Below are 23227 nucleotides of genomic sequence, written 5' to 3'. Positions count from 1 at the left end.
TTTCATAAATTTGGGGAGGTTGGATTGGGGACAGACAAACAGCATTGAGCAACTATGGAAAATTACATAGGTCATAATCCTGTTCTCTTTCTGTATTGTCTATGGGCACAGCAGTGCCAACTGTACCAGCAGCAGCAAGACCAATACCAGTAGCAACAGTCTACCCAGCTACATGCCCCTCTATGGTGAAGATGAGATGGAGACTATGTTTGAGCTAGAAGAATGCTATACCCCTACTCAAGATGAGCAGATGATTAGCTCTCTCAGCGTATCCAGTGTCCTAGGTCAGCCTCTCACTGCAGGTTGCTGCTGTCCTTTTTTGCAGCTTTGTAAAACTATTGTATAAGACCAACACATATTGTCAATGATTACCTGTAGCGAAGGAAACTGAAGGATAATGGAGATCTGGAATGGGATTGATGAGTAAGTCATTTAGAAGTGGGCAGGGCTGTTGAGAAATTATTTCTGAGGACACTTAGCACCAACTTCTGGATTTCCCAGCCATAGAGCTTATTTTTGGAAGGGTCACCAGCTTTAGAGAGTAACAAAGATGGCTGCTCAGCAGAAAAAAACTTTTCAATGAGACTGACAAGCTGTAAAGACAATTCTAATAAAATGAGGTTGTACTGAAGAGCTCCAGCCATGGCCAGGTGAGAGAGAACACAGTTGAGAGCACATCTTTTCAGGAAGTGTTCTTACTGCTTGACAGATGATCCCAGCTTCTGAGAAGGCACTCCACCTGCTTAGCCCGTCACCAACCTGTAGCTGAATTTTTCTGCGTACTTCTACCTTGTAACTCTATAAGGGATCGAAGGAAGAGGGCACAGCTGTGCCATCTGTTCCAGTAGCAGCATGAGCAATGTCAGAGCATCAGTCTTGCCTACCCATGTGCCCTGTACAGCGAAGATGGAATGGACACCGTGTTGCAGCTACAGAAATGCAACAGCCCGCTCAGGATGATTTATCTCTCTCGGCAGGTCTGAGCCCAGTGCCACAGGAGCTCAGCCTTTAACTGTCACTTGCAGTTTTGTGAAGTATTGCATCAGGGAACATGTATTGTCAATGATTCACAAGGTGTCTGTCAGAAGATCACCCCCTGTTCTCCACTCCAGGGACTGCATTATCCAAATTCTGTTCTCCATTTTGCAAGAAGCAAAAGCAGAAAGGTGTGTCTAATATGCAGAGAAGGGAAGCACACCGTTAATAGAAGCTGAATGTGAGACACAGATCAGAAGGCACGTGTGTGTGTGGCAGGTCAGGTAGGAGGACATGTGAAGTGACTGTAAAGAGAGGAGAAGAGTTGACCTGAGAAATGTCACGAAATGACTGAGAAGTTAGATTTTAAGGTTTGGTACCTGAAATCATTGCACAGTCACCCTCTGAGGCCCTGAATCAATCTACCCTATCATTGACCTTACCCCAGCCAGGTGATCCTCAGTCTATGGCACATTAGCTGTGCTCAGCCACAGTGATGCTAGGGTCGTACAGTTGGCCTCAGCAGTTCAACTGGGATTGTTGCTCCTGATCACATTTCATTAATACCATCAGCAAAGTGAGGAGAATATCAGAATTGCCTGTGATGTCCACTACAGCAACATAGCCACTGATGCTTCACCATTTAGACTTACGTGTCCAATTGCCACTTGTACTAACTAGCTGAGGGTGGCCAGTGGAATGGGACTATAGCTCAATACGAATAAGTGCCTTCAGGAGATGGAGGGAGAAAGTTGGGAAGTTAACAGCATCAAAACGTCGCCTGAGACAGAGATGAAAATTTCACCAAAGTTTCTCTTTCTGAAATGCAGGTTGTTCTCTCCAGAGTTGCTCGCGTCTGTAAGAATGACATGGGTGGTTCTCAGCGGGTGCTTGAGAAGCAATGGACATCCTTCCTGAAGGCGCGCTTGAACTGCTCAGTGCCAGGAGACTCCCACTTCTACTTCAACGTCCTCCAGGCCGTGACAGACACCATTCGGATTAATGGGCACACTATTGTGCTGGCCATATTCTCCACTCCCTCCAACAGGTAAATGCACTCTCTGCTAATGAAATGCATATTCCACCATTTGAGATTTTTCAAGGAAACAATTTAATAAGCTGTCTAAGTAATACACATTCCATCTTCATAAAATACACCTGCTTATACATATGAGGTATTGCCCACATTTCATTTAGAATTCAAAGTGGAGTTCTAATTTTGGGAAGATTTTACTGCCTTTGAAGGGTACAGTGAAGGACAATAAAGGTGATTAAGAATATAAAGAATTTCAGTAAAGAGCAAAGTTTTAAAAAGTTAGGTATGTTTTCTTTAAACAACAGATTATGGAGTGACCTAGCTGACTGTTTCAAGAATATAGAGGAAATAGGCAAAATCTGATGGGAGCAAATGTTTCACTTTGGCAGATTGGATTAAAATACATACAGCACATGTTACAAATTAGCAAGTTTGAACTATGGAGGGAGGACAAATGTATATACCTGTAGAATAAGTTACAATGGAAGATTATTGAAGCTAACAGGATAAATGGATTTAAATATCAAGAATGTGTTTATAGTTTTAAAAGCGTTTAAGTGATATGCTGAGAAGCAAGTTTGTGGGTTACAGATCAATCAGTCTATAAATTAGAATGTTTGACTTAATAGTCTAACGATGCTGATATAAATATTGATTATTTATACAACCAAACTGTATTTAAAAATAACATATTGTGATATCCAAAAATTCCTCAGTTTTCAAAATTGAATTAGTGGACCATGTATATTTTGGTGAAGCTTATATCTACAGAGCTGAGGGATGTTAATTTTAGGAAAAGGATTACTGTCTTTTATGGACGTTCAGGTGCTGGCTTTATTGGGGAGTTGGTTGAAGGAGGGTGGAGCAAAGTGAACTTAAAGGATCTCTGACTCAGAAACCTGACGCCTGGGCAATTTTAACTCCTGGATCTCCTCTATGTATTTCCAGTCAGCTGTCAGCTAAAAGAGACAGGCTGACATTCAGCAATAGGATTCTGGGTGGGAAATCACTGGCTGGGACCAACAAGCTAGCAAATTAATTCAGGCAGGTTCTCACAGGAGCAAGGTACCCAATGCAGTGAGGACCTGAGCCTTTCTTAAGAGACATGTGTTTAGTCCCATATCTGCTTCCTATGGTCTTATTGATTTAGATTTAGATTTTATTATCAGGTGTACACAAGTACAGAAATGGAGGAATACAGTGAGAAATGTATAATGTCACCACACCTGGTGCCATCTTAGGTACAGAAGTACCTTGGTACAAAAATTTCTATACAAAGTAGTGAAAGAAACAAAGTTTAAAAGATTAAGTATTACCTTTGTTGAAAAAGTAAAAATGTAAAGAAATAAGGTAATAATTAACATTAATTGATATAAACTAGAAAAATAAAGGAATACGTTAAATGTTCAGCAGTCTTTGATGAGCCACTTAGCTCGCTGTCTGGGAGACCTCAGCTGCCTGTTCTTGACATCGTCACCACAGATACCGGGGGACCTCCCACACTGCTCACTCTTCCCATATTGGACCGTGATACCATTGCTGCTGCTCCCTCCCTAGTCTCTTCCTGGTGCCACGGGAACATACCCAGGCAGGAGCCACTCATGCACTGAAATACCGCCACGCCAGGCTGAGAGACTACACAATACAAATATAACCCTTATTTAAGCAAGGTGACAGAGAGCAAATGGGGACTATAGAACTGGTAGGAGAAAGTGAGGTCTGCAGATGCTGGAGATCAAAGTTGAAACTTTATTGCTGGAACAGCACAGCAGGTCAGGCAGCATCCAGGGAACAGGAGATTCGACGTTTCGGGCACAGGCCGAAGAAGGGCCTGTGCCTGAAACGTCGAATCTCCTGTTCCCTGGATGCTGCCTGACCTGCTGTGCTGTTCCAGCAATAAAGTTTCAACTATAGAACTGGTAGCCTGACATCAATAGCAGGGAAAATGCTGGAGTCTATTACAAAGGACATAACAATTGGACTCTTAGAAATTAATAGTAGGACTCAACAGGGATATGAAAAGAAATAGATTTATGAAAATAAATTATATTTGACAAACCTAGCATCTCCTTGTTTGGAGATGCACCTAGCAGAAAACATAAAAGGGAACCAATGGATTTGATGTATTTGGATTTCTAGAAGGGTTTTGATAAGGTCCTACACAGGAGGTTGGTAAGCAATATTACAGCAGATGGGATTGGGCTACTATACTTGCATTGATTGGGAATTTGTCAATGGATCGATAACCGAGTCCGAGTAAATGTGTCAGACTGAGGTTAGCAGGCTGGGACTGGTGGGAAATTGTAAGGATCGGTGCTTTGACCACTGATACACTCAACCAGTGATTGAGATATGGGAACCAATTCTAATATTAATTTTGCTGAAGACAGAAAGTGGGAATGTGAGTTATGAGGAGAATGCAAAGAGGCTTCAAGGCTGAGTGAATGAGAAAGAACATAGCCAATGGAGCATATTGTGGAAAAATATAATGTAATCTACCTTGATAGAAAAAAATACAAATTTCAGATCATAAGTGGTGAGAAATTGAGAAGTATTGATATCCAATCTGATTTAATTTGATTTGATTAGATTTGAGTTATTGTAGTCACAGGTCCCGCGATACATAGATTTGGATTCGGATGTCCTTGTTCTAAGTCACTGAAAAGTAACATGCAGGTGCGGCAACAGTTCAATGCTTTGTTGACCTTTACTGCAATAGGCTATGAATACAAGAGTGAAAAAAGTCGTGCTGCAATTATATGGAGCCTTGGTGAGATATCTCCTGGAGTATTGTGTACAGTTTTATTCCCCTTATGTCAGGTTCACCAGATAGCTCACTGGAAAGATGGGACTTTTCTTAGGAAAATTTGAAGATAGGGCCTTTCATTCACTAACATCTGGAAGAGTCAGAGATAGTCTGAGTGAAGCATGGGCTTGGCAGTGTATGTACAGATATTTCCTGGCCGGGGGGGGGGGGGGGGGGGGGGGGTGGTTGGGTATTGGACAGGAACTGTTTAGAAACTGAGGACATAGTCTTGGAATAAGGAATGGACCATTTAGAACTGTGATGAGGAGGAATTTCTGGACTCAAGCATAATTCTTTGAAATCATCTACCAGGAAGGGTTGTGGGGGTTCAGTCATTGAGCATGTTGAAGATGGAGATCAATGGATGTCTAGACATTAAAGATATCATGGAGTAGTGCAGGGGCAGTGACATTGAGGCAGAAATTCCGACATGATCTGGGTGAACGGTGAAGCAGGCTCAAGAGGACAAATGGCTCACTCCTACTTCCAATCATTCCAATCATTCAGGTTTCACTTAACGGGAAAAAACATTGGTTTCCTCCCAGAAAGCCATAGATTAAAGTATGAAGAGGCCTGATGACTAATCCAATTCTCCATCTGCAGATTTAAAGGAGGGCTCCACCACTTCACTTGGTTCTGCATGCCCACTGCTTAAAATGGAAGAGTGTGGAATCTGCACAGGGCACTGGTGAACAAGTTACCCTGCTGGGAAGTGAGGTTAAAACCTTCACCCCCACCCCCGTCATTTTCAGTATGGAGCTCTCTCGCATTAGAAATAGAGAGCACATACAGTGTCCAAAACCCTTAGCAGTAAAATTCATCCCCTTTCACAGAGCTCTGTGACGTCTCCCATTCTATGGGGCTCCTGATTGAGACTGACATCTACATCCAGCTTTTTTTTCTGTTAGTCCGTGCACGAAAAGCTGAATTGAGATGTCAAATGTATTTTGTGTGGATAGTGGGATATAGGATTTTCACATTAATCCCGGGCAGGAGTGGGTTGACCTGTGGAAAGTGATTTAATATCAGACAATTGCTTCAGACAGAAAGTGACTACCTGTTAAGAGAGGATACACCCACTTTCTCTTCATGTTTAAAGGCATCACCATCATGGAATCCACTTCTAGCAATATCGCGCAGGTTAACATTGATGAGAAACTTAACTAGATCAGCCATAAGGACTGAACGGGCAGGTTAAGGCTTGGGTAATCTGCTGAGTTAGAACTCGCCTGACCACAAGGCATAAGTCAGGGGTGAGATAGAATATTCTCCACTTGCTTCAGTGGCTATAACTACAACTACACTCACGAAGGTCTCCATCATCTAGGACAAAGCAGCCAACTTGATTGACACCTTTTCCACATGCCTTCAATATTCACTCACGCCACCATTAGCACTCAATGGCAGTAGTAAGTAACATCTGCACAATGCACAACAAGAAGGCTCTTACAACAGCACCTACCAAACTTTTAACCCCCTACCACCTAGGACAAGGACACCAGAGCAGTGGAGAACCGTAGGAGACATTGCCCCCTCCCCACCTCGGCCCTCTCCCAAATCACACAATATCCTGACTTTGAAATAAAGTATCATCATCATTAATGAGTCAAATATGCTGGAACTCCACCCTTTAAAGCAAAGGAAGAAAATTACCTGCACCTAATTGAGGACACCTAGAGATGAATAGTAAATGTTGGGCTAGCAATGCTGCACATCCCATGAAAGATATGTGGTTGGGATTTGAACCTGAATCCCAGCAGTGAAAGGACATTAGAACAGAAGATCACAAGAACTAGGAGCAGGAATATGCCGTCTGGCCCATTCAACCTGCTCCACCATTCAATAAAACCATAGGCGATTTTTTCATGGACTTAGCTCCACTTACCCGCCCGCTCACCATAACCCTTAATTCCTTTAGCCTTAAAAACATTGAGTGATCTAGCCTTAACTCCTTCCCTGGGCAAGGAATTCCACAGATTCACAACCCTTTGGGTGAAGAAGTTCCTCATCAACTCAGTCCTAAGTCTGCTGTCCCTTATTTTGAAGCTATGCTGGCTAGTTCTAGTTTCGCCCACCAGTGGACACAGCCTCCATGCTTCTATTTTTTCTATTCCCTTTATAATTTTAAATGTTTCTATATGATCACCCTTCATTTTTCTAAATTCCAGTGAGTATAGTCGAAGTTTACTCAACTTCTTCTCATAAGCCAATCCTCTCAATTCTGGAATTAACCTAATGAACCTCCTCTGCATCCCTTCCAGTGCCAGTACATCCTTTCTCAAGTAAGGAGACCAAAGAAAAGTTTACATTTAACTCACTATGTAACCAGTTCTTCCGTTCCGTTGCATTTTGTACTGTATGTTGTACCTATTCTGGCAGCTGAACCTACTATAGTGGTAAGGCTGTTACTTTGGACTGTGTGTTTTGTTTGAGTCTGTGTGGTATTGGCTACTGAGTCTGTCAACGTCAAGTAAATGAGATTAAGCCACTGTTTAAAATCTGATGCTCATTCCTATAAGCAAAGCAATTTTCAAAATTGGTTTGTGCAAAAATACAGCATCTCTGGGTTGAATCAATGACTGTCAAGAATGAATATGTTGTACAGCCGAAACTAAATGGGCTGAATCAGAGAAATAATGACTGTAAAATGACTGCCATGGTGTGCACATTGTTCCCCAGTCATTCATATGTCCAAACAAGTCTTTATTTCTGCAGCAGTCCATTTTGGTAATGGATTTGAAAATGGGAATAAATAACATGTTTAAATCCACAGTGAATACAGGGTCGGTATCTTTGATTTTGCAGACAGCTTTGTGTAATCCAGTTTTTTTTCAAAGTGCATAACATGGAAACCTGGAGCTTTGCAACATAGAAAGTAGTATTCCACAAAGATTGATTCAGAGACCACTTGTTCCTAATTTATTATAATGATTTATATTAATACATGTTTAGATATTAAAGGCATCAAACAGTATGGAGAGAAAGTGGGAATATGGCATATGGTGAAGAGGGCTTCAAGGGCCAAGTGCTCAAGTTTGCATGTTTCTGTCAGACAATAAAACATATGAGCAAAAGTAGCCATTAGGCCCACCTAGTCTGTTCCACCATTAATGAGACCGTGGCTGATCTGATAATTCTGAATCCACTTTCCTGCCTTTTCCTCATAACCTTTAATTTCCATACAAATTAAAAATCTGTCTCAGTCTTGAATATATTTAAATGACCCAACCTCAATAGCCTTCTATGGAGAAGAATCTACAAATTCATTACCCTCAGAGAGAAGAAATTCCTCCTCATCTCTCATAAATGTGCAACTCCTTATTCTGAGATTAGGCCCTCTGGTCCTAAACACTCCCACATGGGGAAATAACCTTTCCACACCACCCTGTCAAGTCCTCCAAGAATCTTATACATTTTAATTAGATCTCTTCTCATTCTACCATATTCAAACAAATACAGGCCTCAATCTACTCAACTTCTCTTCATCAGACAGTCCTTCCATACATGTATCAGCCTAGTCAACCTTCTCTGGATTGCTTCCAATGACAATATACCTTTCCTTAGATAAAGGGCCCAAACAATTTTTTTAATGCATTCGTGGGATGTAGGCATCACCAATCAGGCCAATATTGATTGCTAATTCCTAATTGCCCAGAGGGCTATTAAGGGTCAACCACATTATTGTTGGTCTAGGGTCTCATGTAGCACAGTAGTTCTTTTCTGAAAGGACATTTATGAACCTGATGGATTTTTCCTGATAATTGCCAATGATTTCATGGGGCTTCATTAGCCTCTTAATTCCAGATTGTTATTGAAGTCAAATTCTGCTGTTGTGGGATTCAAACCCAAATCCCCAGAGCATTACCTAGATCTCTGGATTAACAGTTTACTTTTAGTAACATAAATCCATCACTGCCCTGTACTGTTCCCTATATTCCAGCTATGATCTGAACTTGTGCCTTGTATATTTTTAACAAAACTGCCATACTTTTTTACTAGATATCCTTTGAAATAAAGGCCAACATTCCAGTTGCCTTCTTCCATTACCTGCTAAACTTGGGCGCTAGCTTTTTCTGATTGATAGTCAAGAACTCTAAAATCCCTCTAGCTTTCTGCAGTCTTTCTCCATTTAAGTAATATTCAGCTGTATGTTTCAATGATTTGAACTCAGTAACAAGTAACCAGTGTCAAAATCTGCAAATAATAGCAAATATTGGGGAGCAGGTCAAAATGTAGAAACAGAAGGTAGACGTTTTTTATAATACATCCATAGGATGCTGACATCAGCATCAAGGAAATCATTTTTGCCCAAACATAATTAGTCTGGAGAAGATGATGGTGAGCTGGTTCCTTAAGCCACGGCAGCTCTTGGGGATGAAGGATACCCACAGTGCCATTAGAAAAGGAGTTTCACGATTCTGTTCCAGCAACAGTGACAAATAGATATAATTCCAGGTAAAAATAGTTTGTGACTTGGAAAGGAATTTGCAGGTGACAGTGTTCCCATTCATCTGCTACCTTTGCCTTTCTAGGTGGTAGAGTGAGAGGATTTGGACAGTGTTGTTAAAGGAGGCTTGGTGATTTACTGCATCTTGTGGATGTGATAAAGTGCCGACACTGTGCATCGTGGTGAAGGGAGTGAAAATTGAACGTGGCGGATTGAGTTTCAGTCAGCTGTGCTTCTTTGTCCAGGGTGTAATCCTAGCTGTCCTTCTTGATTGAACAGGGAGCTCAGAAAGGGAATTGTAATGCCATGCTGTAGTTAAAAGGCCACAGAATTTCTGGTGAAGAGCCCAACCGATTCCTGACCCACGTCAGTCCACACCGTTTCAGCAGCCACTAAATTTTTCTGGGACAATTGAAAATTAGAGGTCATATATATAAGGCAATTACTTAATAAATGCAGTGGAGTAACAAAGAGAAATGTCTTTGCTCAGCGTGTTGTTAGGATGTGGAATTTGCTAGCCCAAGAGGTGGCTGAGGCCAGTGGCTTTGATTCTTTTGAAAGGAAATAGACAAATACATGTGATGAAATGAAAAAGATATACTGATAGGCTGACATAAGACTGGAGTGAGAGGAGGCAATGAGAAGCATGAATACCAGCACAAGCCCTTTAGGCCAAATGGCCAGTTTCTGCATTGTCAGAGTAGAGTAGAATAGAGGGTTAAGAACACTCATTGTTTGAGATCCTCCAAATTCTGTTCTTCTTCACAGCCATCTGAATTGCAAAATAAATATTGTCCCTAGAGTGGAATATATCGATAATATCTTTTCTACTTAGTCTTCTAAACAGTCTTGCTTCTATTCTGAAATATGTCAACAAAAGTTAACAAAGCAAAAGCTCAAGAACTAGTTACAGCTACTAATAAATGACATGTACAAAGTTAATGAACCCACACTTGCTAATATTTTGTTGGCCATTGAGTCACCTGAAAGGAATGTTATAAACTCATAAAAAGGTAAGTGCCTTTGTAACACTCCTAACTTCACTTCGGAATGGTCTGTCTTCACCTCATTCCTCTGCTCTTTCCCTATATTTCAAATATTTTTCCTTCAATTTTTTTTAATCTAACCATTTCTCAACTATTACGGTTCACATGATTTCAGTACTCATATATAATGTATTCTGTAAAATCATCTAATTTTGTATTAACAAAGCTTCTCAAACCCTGCCTACCCCAACCACAGTTGTATTGGTTTCTTGAAGGCTTTTGGCATCCTTCAAGAATTAGTGCCAAAGTCAGCATATGTCAAATTCACTTTGTTGATAGTTCCATCACCCCTGACTCAAAATGTAGGTGACTTTCTAAACTATTATATGTCTGCATGTTAGGTGCAGACTAAAGACCTTCCAGTACTACTTGTGTAGAAGAATGTTCTTGATTTCTTTTGTCTCTTTTTCACTGTATTTTGTTTTATATCTCTGTATATCCAAAAGTGCCCTTACACACAACTGAATGTTTGTTTCTATCATCAAATCACCTGTGGTATTCTTTCACCTCTTACCTACCATCAGTAAATTGGCCTTGTTTTCCAGTTGAATAATTTATTTGCAGACCCCATTAAGCGCAGTGTAATGGTACTAAAGGCGAGAGAGAGGCAGAGAGAGGGAGAAGGGGCTATGTCAAAATGGAGTTAGAAAGGCAGATAAAGCACTGCCACACTAGCACTCATTTCTCTCCAAAGTCTTCACTGGTTTAAAACTGGTAGGGTAGTAGACTTCAGCACTCATTGATCTTTCTCTGGTTAAAACCCCTGTTTCTGCCTCACAATTTAAAATCCAAATAAATCTTTTGACTGTACTGCAAATCTCACACTTTGTCTGTCATCTCATATTATCCAGTCCTTTGGGACTCAGCTGTTAAGTTTCCGTAACTTGGGATCTATTAGCATTTTTACATTTATGAGTCGAAAATTAAATGTTATTTTAAAAGTTCACACTTGCCGGTTGAAAGCAAAGCCTTTATTTGGTGCTTATAGAAAAATATTCCAAAGGTTAAATTAAATCCTTGATGTAAATTGTCCACAGTATTGTATTTATTGAAAGCAATTTAACATTATACTTTAGTAAGGTTCAACAAGCTCTACTTGTAATAGTATTTAGTTTTAGTTTTAACTAACATGATCTGATGATATATCTTCAAGTGGTGTAGAGGATCAAAGAGGAACACTTTATGTTGGAAGTGGTCCTCCAAACTCGAATATTTTTTCTAAATATTGCTGGCACCCTTTGTTTTTCGACATGACAAATTATTTGGCCAATGAATCTCTTTTGGGTCTTTTTAAACCATTATGATGACCTCGCTGGCTGGCATAAGCTGCCAGTGCACCTGATGGAGTCTGTCATTTTAATGAGGGCTGGCAAAGCCTAAAAAAAATGCTAACATCTCCATGTCTGCAGAGAGAGAAAAAAATAAATTGCTAATTTTTCTGCCTTTCTTCTCTTCCAACCAATTTTGCCATCAAACTCCAATCATGGCCAGAAGTTGAATCATTGAGGAGAAAGTGAGGTCTGCTGATGCTGGAGATCAGAGCTGAAAATGTGTTGCTGGAAAAGCGCAGCAGGTCAGGCAGCATCCAGGGAACAGGAGAATCGACGTTTCGGGCATAAGCCCTTCTTCAGGAATCCTGAAGAAGGGCTTATGCCCGAATCGTCGATTCTCCTGTTCCCTGGATGCTGCCTGACCTGCTGCGCTTTTCCAGCAACACATTTTCAGCTCAGAAGTTGAATCAGTCAGTAATAAAAACAGAAAGAAAAGCAGAAATTGCTAAAGAAACTCAACAGGTCTGGTAGCATCTCTGGAGGGAAAGCAGAGTTAACATTTCAGGTCCAGTGATCCTTCTTCAGAACATTCTTATTAAAACATAATGTTAATTGCTTTCAATAAATACAATATTGTGGACAATAAGGATTTAATTTCAGAATGTTCTCAGGAAGGGTCACTGGACCCGAAACATTCCCTCTGTTTCTCACTGCACAGATGCTGCCATACCTGCTGTATTTCTCCAGCAATTCCTTTTTTTTAAATTTCTAGCTTCCACAGTTTTTTATTTTATTTTGTTCATCAAAACGAAAAGCACTGGAGAAGCTCAGCAAGTCTGGAAAAATTTGTGGATAGAGAAAACAGAATTAACATTTTGAGATCAATATGGCTTATCTTCTGAACCATATCAAACTCAAGATATTAACTCTGTTATTCTCCCCCGAAGATGCTGCTAAAACTGCTGGTTTTTCAGTATTTTTTATTTCTGATAACATCATCCACAGTATCCTGCTTGTAGTATGTTCTATCAGTCAGTACCTCAGGAAACTTTCTGTGGCTACATTTTGCATCAGTTGGTGTACCTACTTGATTGATCCTGTTCAGGAATCCTCATTCCTGACAAAGGGCTTTTGTCTGAAACGTTGATGTTCCTATTTTTCAGATGCTGCCTGACCTGCTGTGCTTTTCCAGCACCACTCTAATCTTGATCCTGTTCAAAGCCCTGGCACTAATTCCAAATGGCTTAATAAATGCGGTTTGGGGTTAGTTTTGTGATGTACTGTTATGTCAGACTGGCTGAAATATTGAAGGGAAAGTGAGGTCTGCAGATGCTGGAGATCAGAGATGGAAATGTGTTGCTGGAAAAGCGCAGCAGGTCAGGCAGCATCCAGGGAACAGGAGAATCGACGCCTCGGGCATCAGCCCTTCTTCAGGAATATTGAAGGTTCAATGTTGGCTCAGCTACCTGATCTTAATCAACACATGATTTAGGGCACTACAATTGCTTTCACCGTTCCTGGAGTTAGAAAAGAGAAAAATCGACTGGGGTTTCTACTTTCTGCTGTCAGTGTGGGAAGTGTGCACACATGAACAGCAGGCAAGAACATTTCCAATCTGCTCTACAATGGCACCCCTATTGTGCTGCTAATTTGTAAGTTGATAATGAACAATGACCACTAGGGCAAGATATTAGAGAGTAGTAGTTGCCTGAGAAAACAAAACCATATCAAGACTCAAGGTCTTCCCAAGAACAGATGAGAACTAGAAGAAACAGTGCTGGTTTTCACTAATGTGTCTTGAAATACAATTTAATAGCCAGGACAGGCTTGTTGAGCACAAACTTTCAAGGAATTTGACTACATGTGAGTAACATTAATTTGGTTTTTCATAAAGTGTCTTTGTTTAGAGCAAGATAGAATAACAGTTTTGGTTTCTTGCCCATTATATGGAGCAGATCTTCAGAGGTCTGTAGAGCTTGATGTTGGGCAGTAACTTGCTCACACTTGCTTACTGCTCACACTTGCTTACTTAGTCTTCATGATTATAGTGATGTTTGGCTATACTAATCCAACAAATTGTTCAAGATTCAAATATTGTGACTTAAATATTATATGCTGGGAGTAGCAGATATAACAACATGGAAAATATATAACCAAAGGGTAAGAGAGATTTGGAATAAATTAACAGGAATTGTTCATAAAACAATAGCATAAAGCTACATGGAGACAACTCAGGAAATTGTTCTGTTAACAAAGAAGACAGCGATTGTCTGTTTTCCTCTTTGTGACTTGTCAATTAAATCATGGCTTTGAACCAGGCAATTCCTGAGATCCTTGTCCGCAGTTTTAGAGAGCAGTGGGTTTGAAGGATTTGGTGAGAAGGCAGGTTTGTGTAATTGAGAAAATGAAATAAAGGATGGGTTCATTGAGGGTCATGACTTTGTCTTGTCTCAGCACATCACACCAAATCATAATAGCCTACTCTTCACATTCCATTGATAATACGTCTGACTCTGTTTGCATCACCTACAGAAAATTGGCACTATACCTTCAGGTTTCTATCGTCAAACTGCAAACTATTGTCTATGATTTTCTTTATATATATATATATATATATATGTGTGTGTAATATATGTATAAAATGATTTATCCTCCAGTGTTGGACCTGAGGAAAGCAAGAAAAGTATTTTTTTAAATGATTTCAAATGCCTTGCATCTTTTCACTTTGTTATGTCATGTATTTTTCATAAATATTATGATGTGGTCTCCCCCAACGTAATGTACTAAGCTTGTGGTTCATCGTACGCTTGAAATTTACCTTGGCCTTTGACCCAGGGCAGAATTGTTGCTTCAGAGGTTGGGTCAGGAACCCACCATGAGGGTCAGATGGGGATCATGACACCAGAGTTTGTGTTAATGATTTATCTGCAGTGATTTTCTTTTCCCTGTATTAGCCAATTAATGGCCAATGGAGAGGATTGCTGCCGGGTGGTTGCTGTTAGTTCTCTTGTTCTGAAGGGTAAGGGAAGACAGGGAGAGATCGGTATATCGCCAGTCATAACTTCGAACATTCTTAAACTTCGAATATCCTCAATAGCCTCAATGTGAGGAGAAAGTGCCATGTGAATGGAGAGGGCCTCAAAGTTCAGCCGAAGTGCTGGCCCTCCCCTCCGATCTGCTGTTTGTCAGGGAGAAAGCTTCCTAGTAGACAGCTTGAATACCTCAAAGGTGGGTTAGAAAATTCCAATAAGCATCAGACAATATGCCCTTGAATAGGCCATTAATTCTCCATAATTATCTTGACGCCACTTAGAGATAGTGACCCCTCTGATCAACATCCCATCTAAGCTGCGCTGTCACACCCACGTGCAGCCACTCTGACATTCCATACACAGCAATCTGTCACAGAATGCAGCATTGACCTCCGGTTTAAGACGTTGCTGTTGTGCACAGACCTCAGAGATCCGTACGGAACAGAAAAGAAATTAGAAGGTACACTGCTTCCACTCCCAGTCTTATTTTCAACCCCTCCAAGGACATGCCCTTGGGCCTTGTAAACTGAAATGCTGACCCAGCCACCTCCACGAAATCTTGCCCATGTCTTTGGGATTCTCTTCACAACACAGCTGTGGGTTAGACCAACATCATTTTGTGAATTCCTTAACTATCTAGTGAGAGAACAAGAATTCAATGCTTTCAGAAGCATGGGTATCCTAGCAACCATGGAGAAAACTAAAAGGTCTCTGTTAAATTTTCATTAATTTCCTTGACCTTTAGTGAAGGTGGTGTCTTGTGCTAGTTTCAGCCTGATGGGAGAGAGATCAGCCTGTAATGTCTTCATGTGTTAGTCTTGACAGTGAGCATTCATAGAGTTCCCAGCATCTGCAGTCCTCATAGAGTACTGAACTACGAAGTCCGACACAGCCTCACCTTATCATCCAGCTTCCATGCACATTCACTCCCAAGAAAGATTAGTTCACTGGTCTGTGAGAACCCTGACATCAATCAAAATAGATTGTGAATCAAATTTAATAACTAAATGTAGTATAACTTGCAATAAAATTTTCACAATTGCAGCCAATGCATAACACATTGGTATTGGAGTAATTCTGAGGGCCACATACAGTCATAGAGTCATAGAGATGTACAGCATGGAAACTGACCCTTCGGTCCAACCCGTCCATGCCAACCAGATATCCCAACCCAATCTAGTCCCACCTGCCAGCACCCGGCCCATATCCCTCCAAACCCTTCCTACTTATATACCCATCCAAATGCCTCTTAAATGTTGCAATTGTACTAGCCTCTACCACTTCCTCTGGCAGCTCATTCCATACCCGTTATACCCTCTGCATGAAAAAGTTGCCCCTTAGGTCTCTTTTATATCTTTCCCCTCTCACCCTAACCAATGCCCTCTAATTCTGGACTCTCCCACTCCAGGGAAAAGACTTGCCTATTTACCCTAGCCATGCCCCTCATAATTCTCAAGTGGTACTGCGAGATGCTGCAACTGGCCTGTGAAATGATTGACTCAGAGGTTAGAAAACTGGCCAAAATCTTAGTCTCTCTTTTTAATTCATTCACAGGATGACAGTGTCACTAGCTAGGCCAGCATTCATTGCTCATCCCTAATTACCCAAGGTCAGTTAAGAGCAAACCACATTGTTGAGGGTCTGGAATCACATGTAGGCCAGACCAGGATGGCAGTTTCTTTCTCCAAAGGACATTAGTGCACCAGATGGTTTTTACTGACAACCAACAATGGGTTCATGGTCATCTTTAGAATCTTACTTTCAGACTGTTTTTAATTGAATTCAAATTCGTACTGTAGCAGGATTTGAATCTGGGTGCGCAAAACATTACCCACGTTTCTTGATTTGCAGTCCAGGGATATTACCATCAGGCCATTGCCTCCCCCCATCCCCTGTTATAAACAGCACCACTTTACTCTTTTGAAGGATGGGAGCAAATGTGAGCTTATATTATGATCAGCTGTGATAGCTTTCATGAGAAAATGCGCAAAGGTGGACCATATGCTTAAATAAACCAAAGATTTGCAAATGCTGGAGATCTGAAACAAAACTAGAGTGCTGGAGGAACTCAGCAGGTGTGACAGCTTCTGTAGACAAATACACAGTGTTAACGTATTGAATCCACTGACCCTTCATCACATTGGGACCATATACCCGTTGGTCTCTTACCTTTAGCTAATTGCACAAGTAAAATCTCTATTTCAACACGGCCCCTAAACAAGATACTGTCGAAGGTGGGAAAGGCAGCTTCTTCTTTTGGTATCCTCTTCTTCTGGAAAATTATCTGCCTTCCCTGAATTGTTCCCGCCTTGTGGCACAACTGTGAAATATATGAACTTCTTTATGCTCTAGTGGACAAATTGGGCCAATGGATAATTTGTGGTGCTTAGCCTCTTCTGAAGCCAGTGTGTAACCCAGTACTGTTTAAGAAAATATATTGATTCATTGGAGTCAGTTCAGAGAATATCCACACGATGATCCCAGATATGACTGTTTTACGAGCACATTGGAATTTAGAGGAATGGAAGATGATGTATATAGGATTCTTAAGGGGCTTGACAGGGTAAATGCTGAAATATTTCCCATCGGGGAGAATCTAAGACCAGAGGACATAGTCTCAGAATCTGAGACTGAGATGAGGAGGAATTTCTTTCTCATTGGATTGTGAGTCTTTGGAACTTCTTGCCACAGAGAGCTGTGGGCCAGAATCCTTGTTTGTATTTAATTTTGAGATAAGTTGGTTCTTGATACATAGATTCTTGGTGGGGTTATGGAGAAAGGACAGTAAAGTGGACATGAGGATCTGCCATGAATGGTAAATCAGGTTCAATGAGCTGAATGGCCTCTTCTTGTTCCTATTTCTTATGGGGTTCTTTCATTTGTATAGTTTGGATCTTGAGAAATTGATGTGTCCAATATACCATTCTTTAATAGATAATTCCCCCTACTATCTCATGGAAATGTTGAAAGATTCCTTGATCTTACAGCATCAATTTTCACTTGAATTGCATTCTGTCATACACAAAGGGTGAATGAGCGTAAAACTAAATTCTGAATGCTTTTCCCCCTTAAGCTGGAAATAGTGAGTATTGTTTGATTTAATTCTTTCCCTTTTTTTCTTCTCATCCCTTACTCAGATAGGCCCAAATTGTGTTTCCCAAACCGTAGATTTTGGACTCCAACTCTTGAAATAAACCCACAGCAAAAATTTTAAGTTGAAATCAACAATAGTCTTTATTACCAAAACATAGGGAATTATTTCATTGCTCTATCCCTACATTCAAATATTCAGGAAATTAAGCAAGACAGGGTAAGAGCCAGGATACGTTATAAATTATAAGTTTAGTAAATCCAGGGGTATTTTAAAATCAGTTGTGAATTACAAGTTCCGAAAAGTCACTGTTCAATGTTAATTTCTTCAGTGAGTTGAACCCAGTAGACTTTCCTTACAGCAGGTGAAGCGAAGACTCCCTTCCAGCCAGAAACACGGAGACAGAGATGGAGAATACAAGTCGGGCTGTTAACCCAGCCTATAGTCCGGCTTTCCCACTCGAGGTCAAACAGCAACTGACTTTGAATCCCAGAATTGTGCATTTAAACTATTTAACCAGCTCCAATTTTCAGTCATTTGCCAAAGGCAGGCATATCAGGTGCTAATGACTCATCTCAGTGGACTAATTTGAAATTTGCTAAACTAACAGTGTAGCATCACCTCCCCATTAGAGTTTCTATTGTAAGATGATGAAGTAAGTATTATTGCATTATACCATAAAAAGTCTTGGGAGATTTCCTTTCTCTCAAGCTGGCTGGAAGCAGATGGCTTGTTTTCAGGTCTTTTGTGTTAACATTAGCTGGATATTTACACAATGCAGGGGGTTCAGAAGTTTATAGAAATATGATCATGTGATCAACTTTGATTACTTTAACTATCCGGCAAGATTGTCCATTTTTAAAAGAAACAGAGCTTAAACACAAAAATAAAGAAGAGAATATGGTATTTTTTGGGATTTCTCTTCATGCCAGCAGTGCACTCTTGATGGATAAAATATCTCAAAAGGCTTTACTGAAGCATAACCTAAAGGGAAACAAATCAAACGAGTGGACATTAGGCACATGAGCAAAAGGTTAGTCAAAGAGGTTCATTTTCAGTAGGATCTTTATGGAAAAGAGGGAGATAGAAAGTTGATAACAAGCTTGAAAAAATTATGTATCTTACAGAAAAGGAACAACTCATTCTACCCAAAGTTGCTGCTTACCCCCTACACAGACAATAGTCCTGATTCCAAGTTCCCACCTTGTCCCCATTTTGCTTTTATCAATAACCATCAAACCAATTCTTCAAAGTTGAGTTAATGTCTGCTTCTGTTATTATGCATTACACAGCTTTATGACTCTCAAAGTAAAAAAAAATCTTTTAAAATATCCAAACCTATATCAAGAAGAGCAAAAAAGCCCTTTCCAGTGTTCACCAGCAGATAGCACTCTTGCTTCTGAGATTCTCATCCCAAACCAGGGCTTGAACATAAACATCAAGGCTGGCAGTCTAGTGTAGTCCTTAGTGAGTGTAGCACTCTCCACAAGACTGAGGGAGTATGCATCGTCAAAGGTCTTCTTCAATGAGATGTTAATCCATTCTCTGTAAGCCACTAGGTGGTTCCATACAGACCACACCCGAACTGACTCCTGATGGTAGAAGTTGCTGCCATGCACAGACTTCCAAGACCTGCGCAATGAAAAAAATAATTCTGGGATCCCAAATCATATGTGGATATCAAAGATCATTTACCACTGCTTGGGGAGAGCTTTTCTGGTCTTCTTCAAATATCCTGGCTAATTTTTATTCCTAAATCAGCACCACACAAAAAAAGTCATTCTGGATTTCCTGTTTGTGGGATTTGCTCTGCATAAATTGGTTCCTATGTTTTCCTATGTCGTGACTACATTTCAAAAAGTACTTTGTAGACTTAAGAGAACTTTGAGGCAATCAGTAATTGTGAAAAGTATAAATACAATTCATTCTTTTCTCCTTTATTCCTTTCTTGACTAATATGACCATTAACTGATTCATTAATTTGCATTTTGGAGGTCCTTGCTTTAATTGGCTGCTGTATTTGCTGAATGGTAAAAGCATTGAGGAGCTTATGATAGATGTAAATGTTAATATGTGAATCAAGTCTTTTTTCTTCTTTCATTTATAGTTGTTAGATGCAGGCTTTGTACTGGAACATACCCTGAGCTCCTTAACCCTGAGACTGTGAAGTGCCAACATATGCTGTAATTCTCCCAGCTGTAGTAATGATGCCAGCGTGCAGATCACTGAGCATGCACACACAAATTATTTATAAGACTCTGGCTTGAAGAAAGAAGATCTCAGTTATGCAGTTTGTACAATAATACTAGAAATGGATATGCATGTCAGCACGGACCTTGATGTCTAAATGTGCCGCTGATCCATGTTATTTTTAATACTGTGTGTTGTAATTTGCAGTTCAAATCTTGACTACTCCTTTCCACAGTCTGCAGCTCAACATTTTCACACTCCCTGTCAACATGGATTGCAGTTACTCCTTGCATTTCTCAATCTGGTCATGGACTTTCCAGCTCAGGTTTTCCCTCCCAAAGTAGATGCAAAGTATCAGAGAAATTCCCAGGATATTTGTTACATGGGTGGTGTAGAGAGGTCAGTATTGTGCTGGAGTCAGACCTACCCCACCCCCAGAAACAGGATGTAGACCAGCCTAGCACGCCCCTTTTATTTGGAAAAGGACTTGGGATTTTTAATAGGTCACATGATTGCGACGGCCATGTTTTTAACCTGCTTTTAAAAATGAACAACAGAAGCTGTTCAGATTAGAAAGAACCACCATGCAAGATAACATCTAAAACATAGTGTGAAAAAGCATTGAATCAGCTGTTAATTTCCTAATTCACCAAGGCAAAACAGCTATTCCACAAAAAATGTAAAGGTGGTCACGGGGCTGCTGAGTACCCAAATTGGCTGGTTAAATGTTCCTACATTGCTGTTTCAGGTCTGTTCCGGTTGTTTTATTTAATATTACACCCTCTAGGTATCACCTCTCACACTCCCTCAACCCCCCCACCCCTTTCCACCCTTTACCATTTAAATCCATGCTGTCCCATGCTCCTCCATTTATCCCCAAATGCTCCTCATAACCTCCATATCAGCCTATGGCCCATGAACTTTTATGGCTGCAATGGCAACTACATCCTAACTCTTGCCAAGAGATTACCTCCACTCATCCCCATCAATCCTCACAGATCCTCCATCAAGTTAGTGCCAAAGCCATAAGATTCCCCCTCCTCCCAATCCAAGTATCCTTTGCTCCAAAATCCTGCATGCAACCTCACCAAGTACCCTTCATGGGTGGACCTTAAGTCTAACACTAAGAGGAAATAAAGTAATGTTCTATGTACCTTTACAGAGCATTTGGCGGGAAACATTTCAGTATATTTACACTGGAACAAGTACCTAATCCCTGATAAAATATTTGTACTCGTAACACCAGACCAAAGACAGTTAATCCTTTAATAACCTTGAGGACCTGCCAATCAAGTTGTGAGTTTCCAACCCCTGCCCCACTGTGATAATGATAGGCTTTCAAACAATCAAGAGGCAATAATATTTTAATCATTACCTTTAAGTTATTGAAATTGCAAGCGCTGACTATTTTCAACTTTTTTAACATTCAAAGCACAGGAGATTTAAATAACAACAGCTTGAAAGTGGCAAACTTTTATTTTTGTGTTTTATGATTGATCTCCTGAACATACAAATTAAGGACAGAGGTCTAGGCCATTTTGCCTCTCAAGCCTTCTCCTGCATTCAATAAGGTCAGGGCAGATTTGTTTGTGTTTTGAAGTCCATGTTTCTAGCTATCCATGAATAATCTCTTGCCTTACAGGAGTCTATCTCTGTCTTGAAACTATTCAATAATTAGAACCAGTTATCCTAACCTAATTTAGTCCCATTTGCCAGCACTTGGCCCATATCCATCTGAACCTTTCCTATTCATATACCCATCCAGATGCCTTTCACATGCTGTCATTGTACTAGCCTCCACCACTTCCTCTGGCAGCTCATTCATACACACACCACCTTCTCCATGAAAAAGTTACCCCTTAAGTCCCTTTTATATCTTTCCCCTCTCATCCTAAATGTGTGCCCTCTAGTTCTGGACTCCCCCACCCCAGGGAAAAGACTTTATCTATTGATCCTATCCACGCCCCTTATGGTTTTATGAACCTCTATAAGGTCAACCCCTTAGCCTGCAATGCTCCAGGGAAAACAGCCCCAGCCTGTTCAGCCTCTCCCTATAGCCCAAACCTTCCAACCCTGGCAACATCCTTGTAAATCTTTTCTGAACCCTTTCAAGTTTCACAACATCTTTCCGATAGGAAGGAGACCAGAATTGCACGTGATATTCCAAAAATGGCCTAACCAATGTCTTTTAGAGCGACAACATATACTCAATATTCTGACCAATAAAGGAAAGCATACCAAATGCCTTCTTTACTATCCTATCTACCTGCAACTCTACTTTCAAGGATCTATGAACCTGCACTCCAAGGTCTCTTTGTTCAGCAAAACCCCCAGGATCTTACCATTAAGTGTATAAATCCTGCTCTAATTTGCTTTTCCAAAACACAGCACCTCGTATTTATCTAAATTAAACTCCATCTGCCACTTCTCAGCCCATTGGCCCAACTAATCAAGGGCCCGTTGTACTCTGAGGTAACCTTCTTCGCTATCCACTACATCTCCATTTTTGGTGTCATCTGCAAACTTACTAACCCCTTTGTTCACATCCAAATCATTTATGTAAATGATGGCAAGTAGTGGACCCAGCACCAATCCTTGTGGCACTCCACTGGTCACAGGCCTCCAGTCTGAAAAGCAACCCTCCACCACCACCCTCTGTCTTCTTCCTTCAAGCCAGTTCTGTATCCATATGGCTAGTTCTCCTTGTATTCCATGAGATCTAACCTTGCGAACCAGTTTCCCAAGAGGAGCCTTATCGAACGCCTTACTGAAGTCCATATAGATCTCGTCCACTGCTCTGACCTCATCAATCCTCTTTGGTACTTCTTCAAGAAACCCAATCAAATTCATGAGATATGATTTCCCACGCACAAAACCATGCTGACTATCCCTAATCAGTCCTTGCCTTTCCAAGTATACGTTAATCCTGTCCCTCAGGATTCCCTCCAACAACTTGCCCACCACCGATGTCAGGCTCACTGGTCCATAGTTCCCTGGATTTTCCTTACCACCTTTCTTAAATAGTGGCCCCATGTTAGCCAATCTCCAGTCTTTTAGCACCTCACCTGTAATTATTGATGATATAAATATCTCAGCAAGGGGCCCAGCAAATAGTTCCTTAGCTTCCCATAGAGTTCTAGAGTACACAACCCTGGGGATTTATCCACTTTTATGCATTTCAAGACACCCAGCACCTCCTCCTCTGTAATATGGACATTCTTCAAGATGTTACCATCTATATACCCACATTCTATATCTTCTATATCCATGTCCACAGTGAACACTGATGCAAAATATTTGTTTAGTATCTCCCCCAGCTCCTGCGGCTCCACA

General features: G+C 40.7%; 1 protein-coding gene across 5 annotated transcripts in view; it reads left to right on the top strand.

Moving 5' to 3' along the window:
• The window catches only part of sema6bb (sema domain, transmembrane domain (TM), and cytoplasmic domain, (semaphorin) 6Bb), a 547826-nt gene that overhangs the window by 444465 nt on the left and 80134 nt on the right, over positions 1-23227 (top strand). For all 5 annotated transcript variants that reach the window (XM_043720976.1, XM_043720975.1, XM_043720977.1 and 2 more), the window contains one exon: positions 1806-2023. In XM_043720976.1, coding sequence (XP_043576911.1) covers positions 1806-2023 — 218 coding nt within the window. The remainder of the gene's footprint in view (positions 1-1805; positions 2024-23227) is intronic.

This window comes from Chiloscyllium plagiosum, chromosome 31 (assembly GCF_004010195.1).
Source record: "Chiloscyllium plagiosum isolate BGI_BamShark_2017 chromosome 31, ASM401019v2, whole genome shotgun sequence".
In the NCBI taxonomy this organism is placed as follows: domain Eukaryota; kingdom Metazoa; phylum Chordata; class Chondrichthyes; order Orectolobiformes; family Hemiscylliidae; genus Chiloscyllium; species Chiloscyllium plagiosum.
This window is presented reverse-complemented; position numbering and strand designations above follow the sequence as displayed.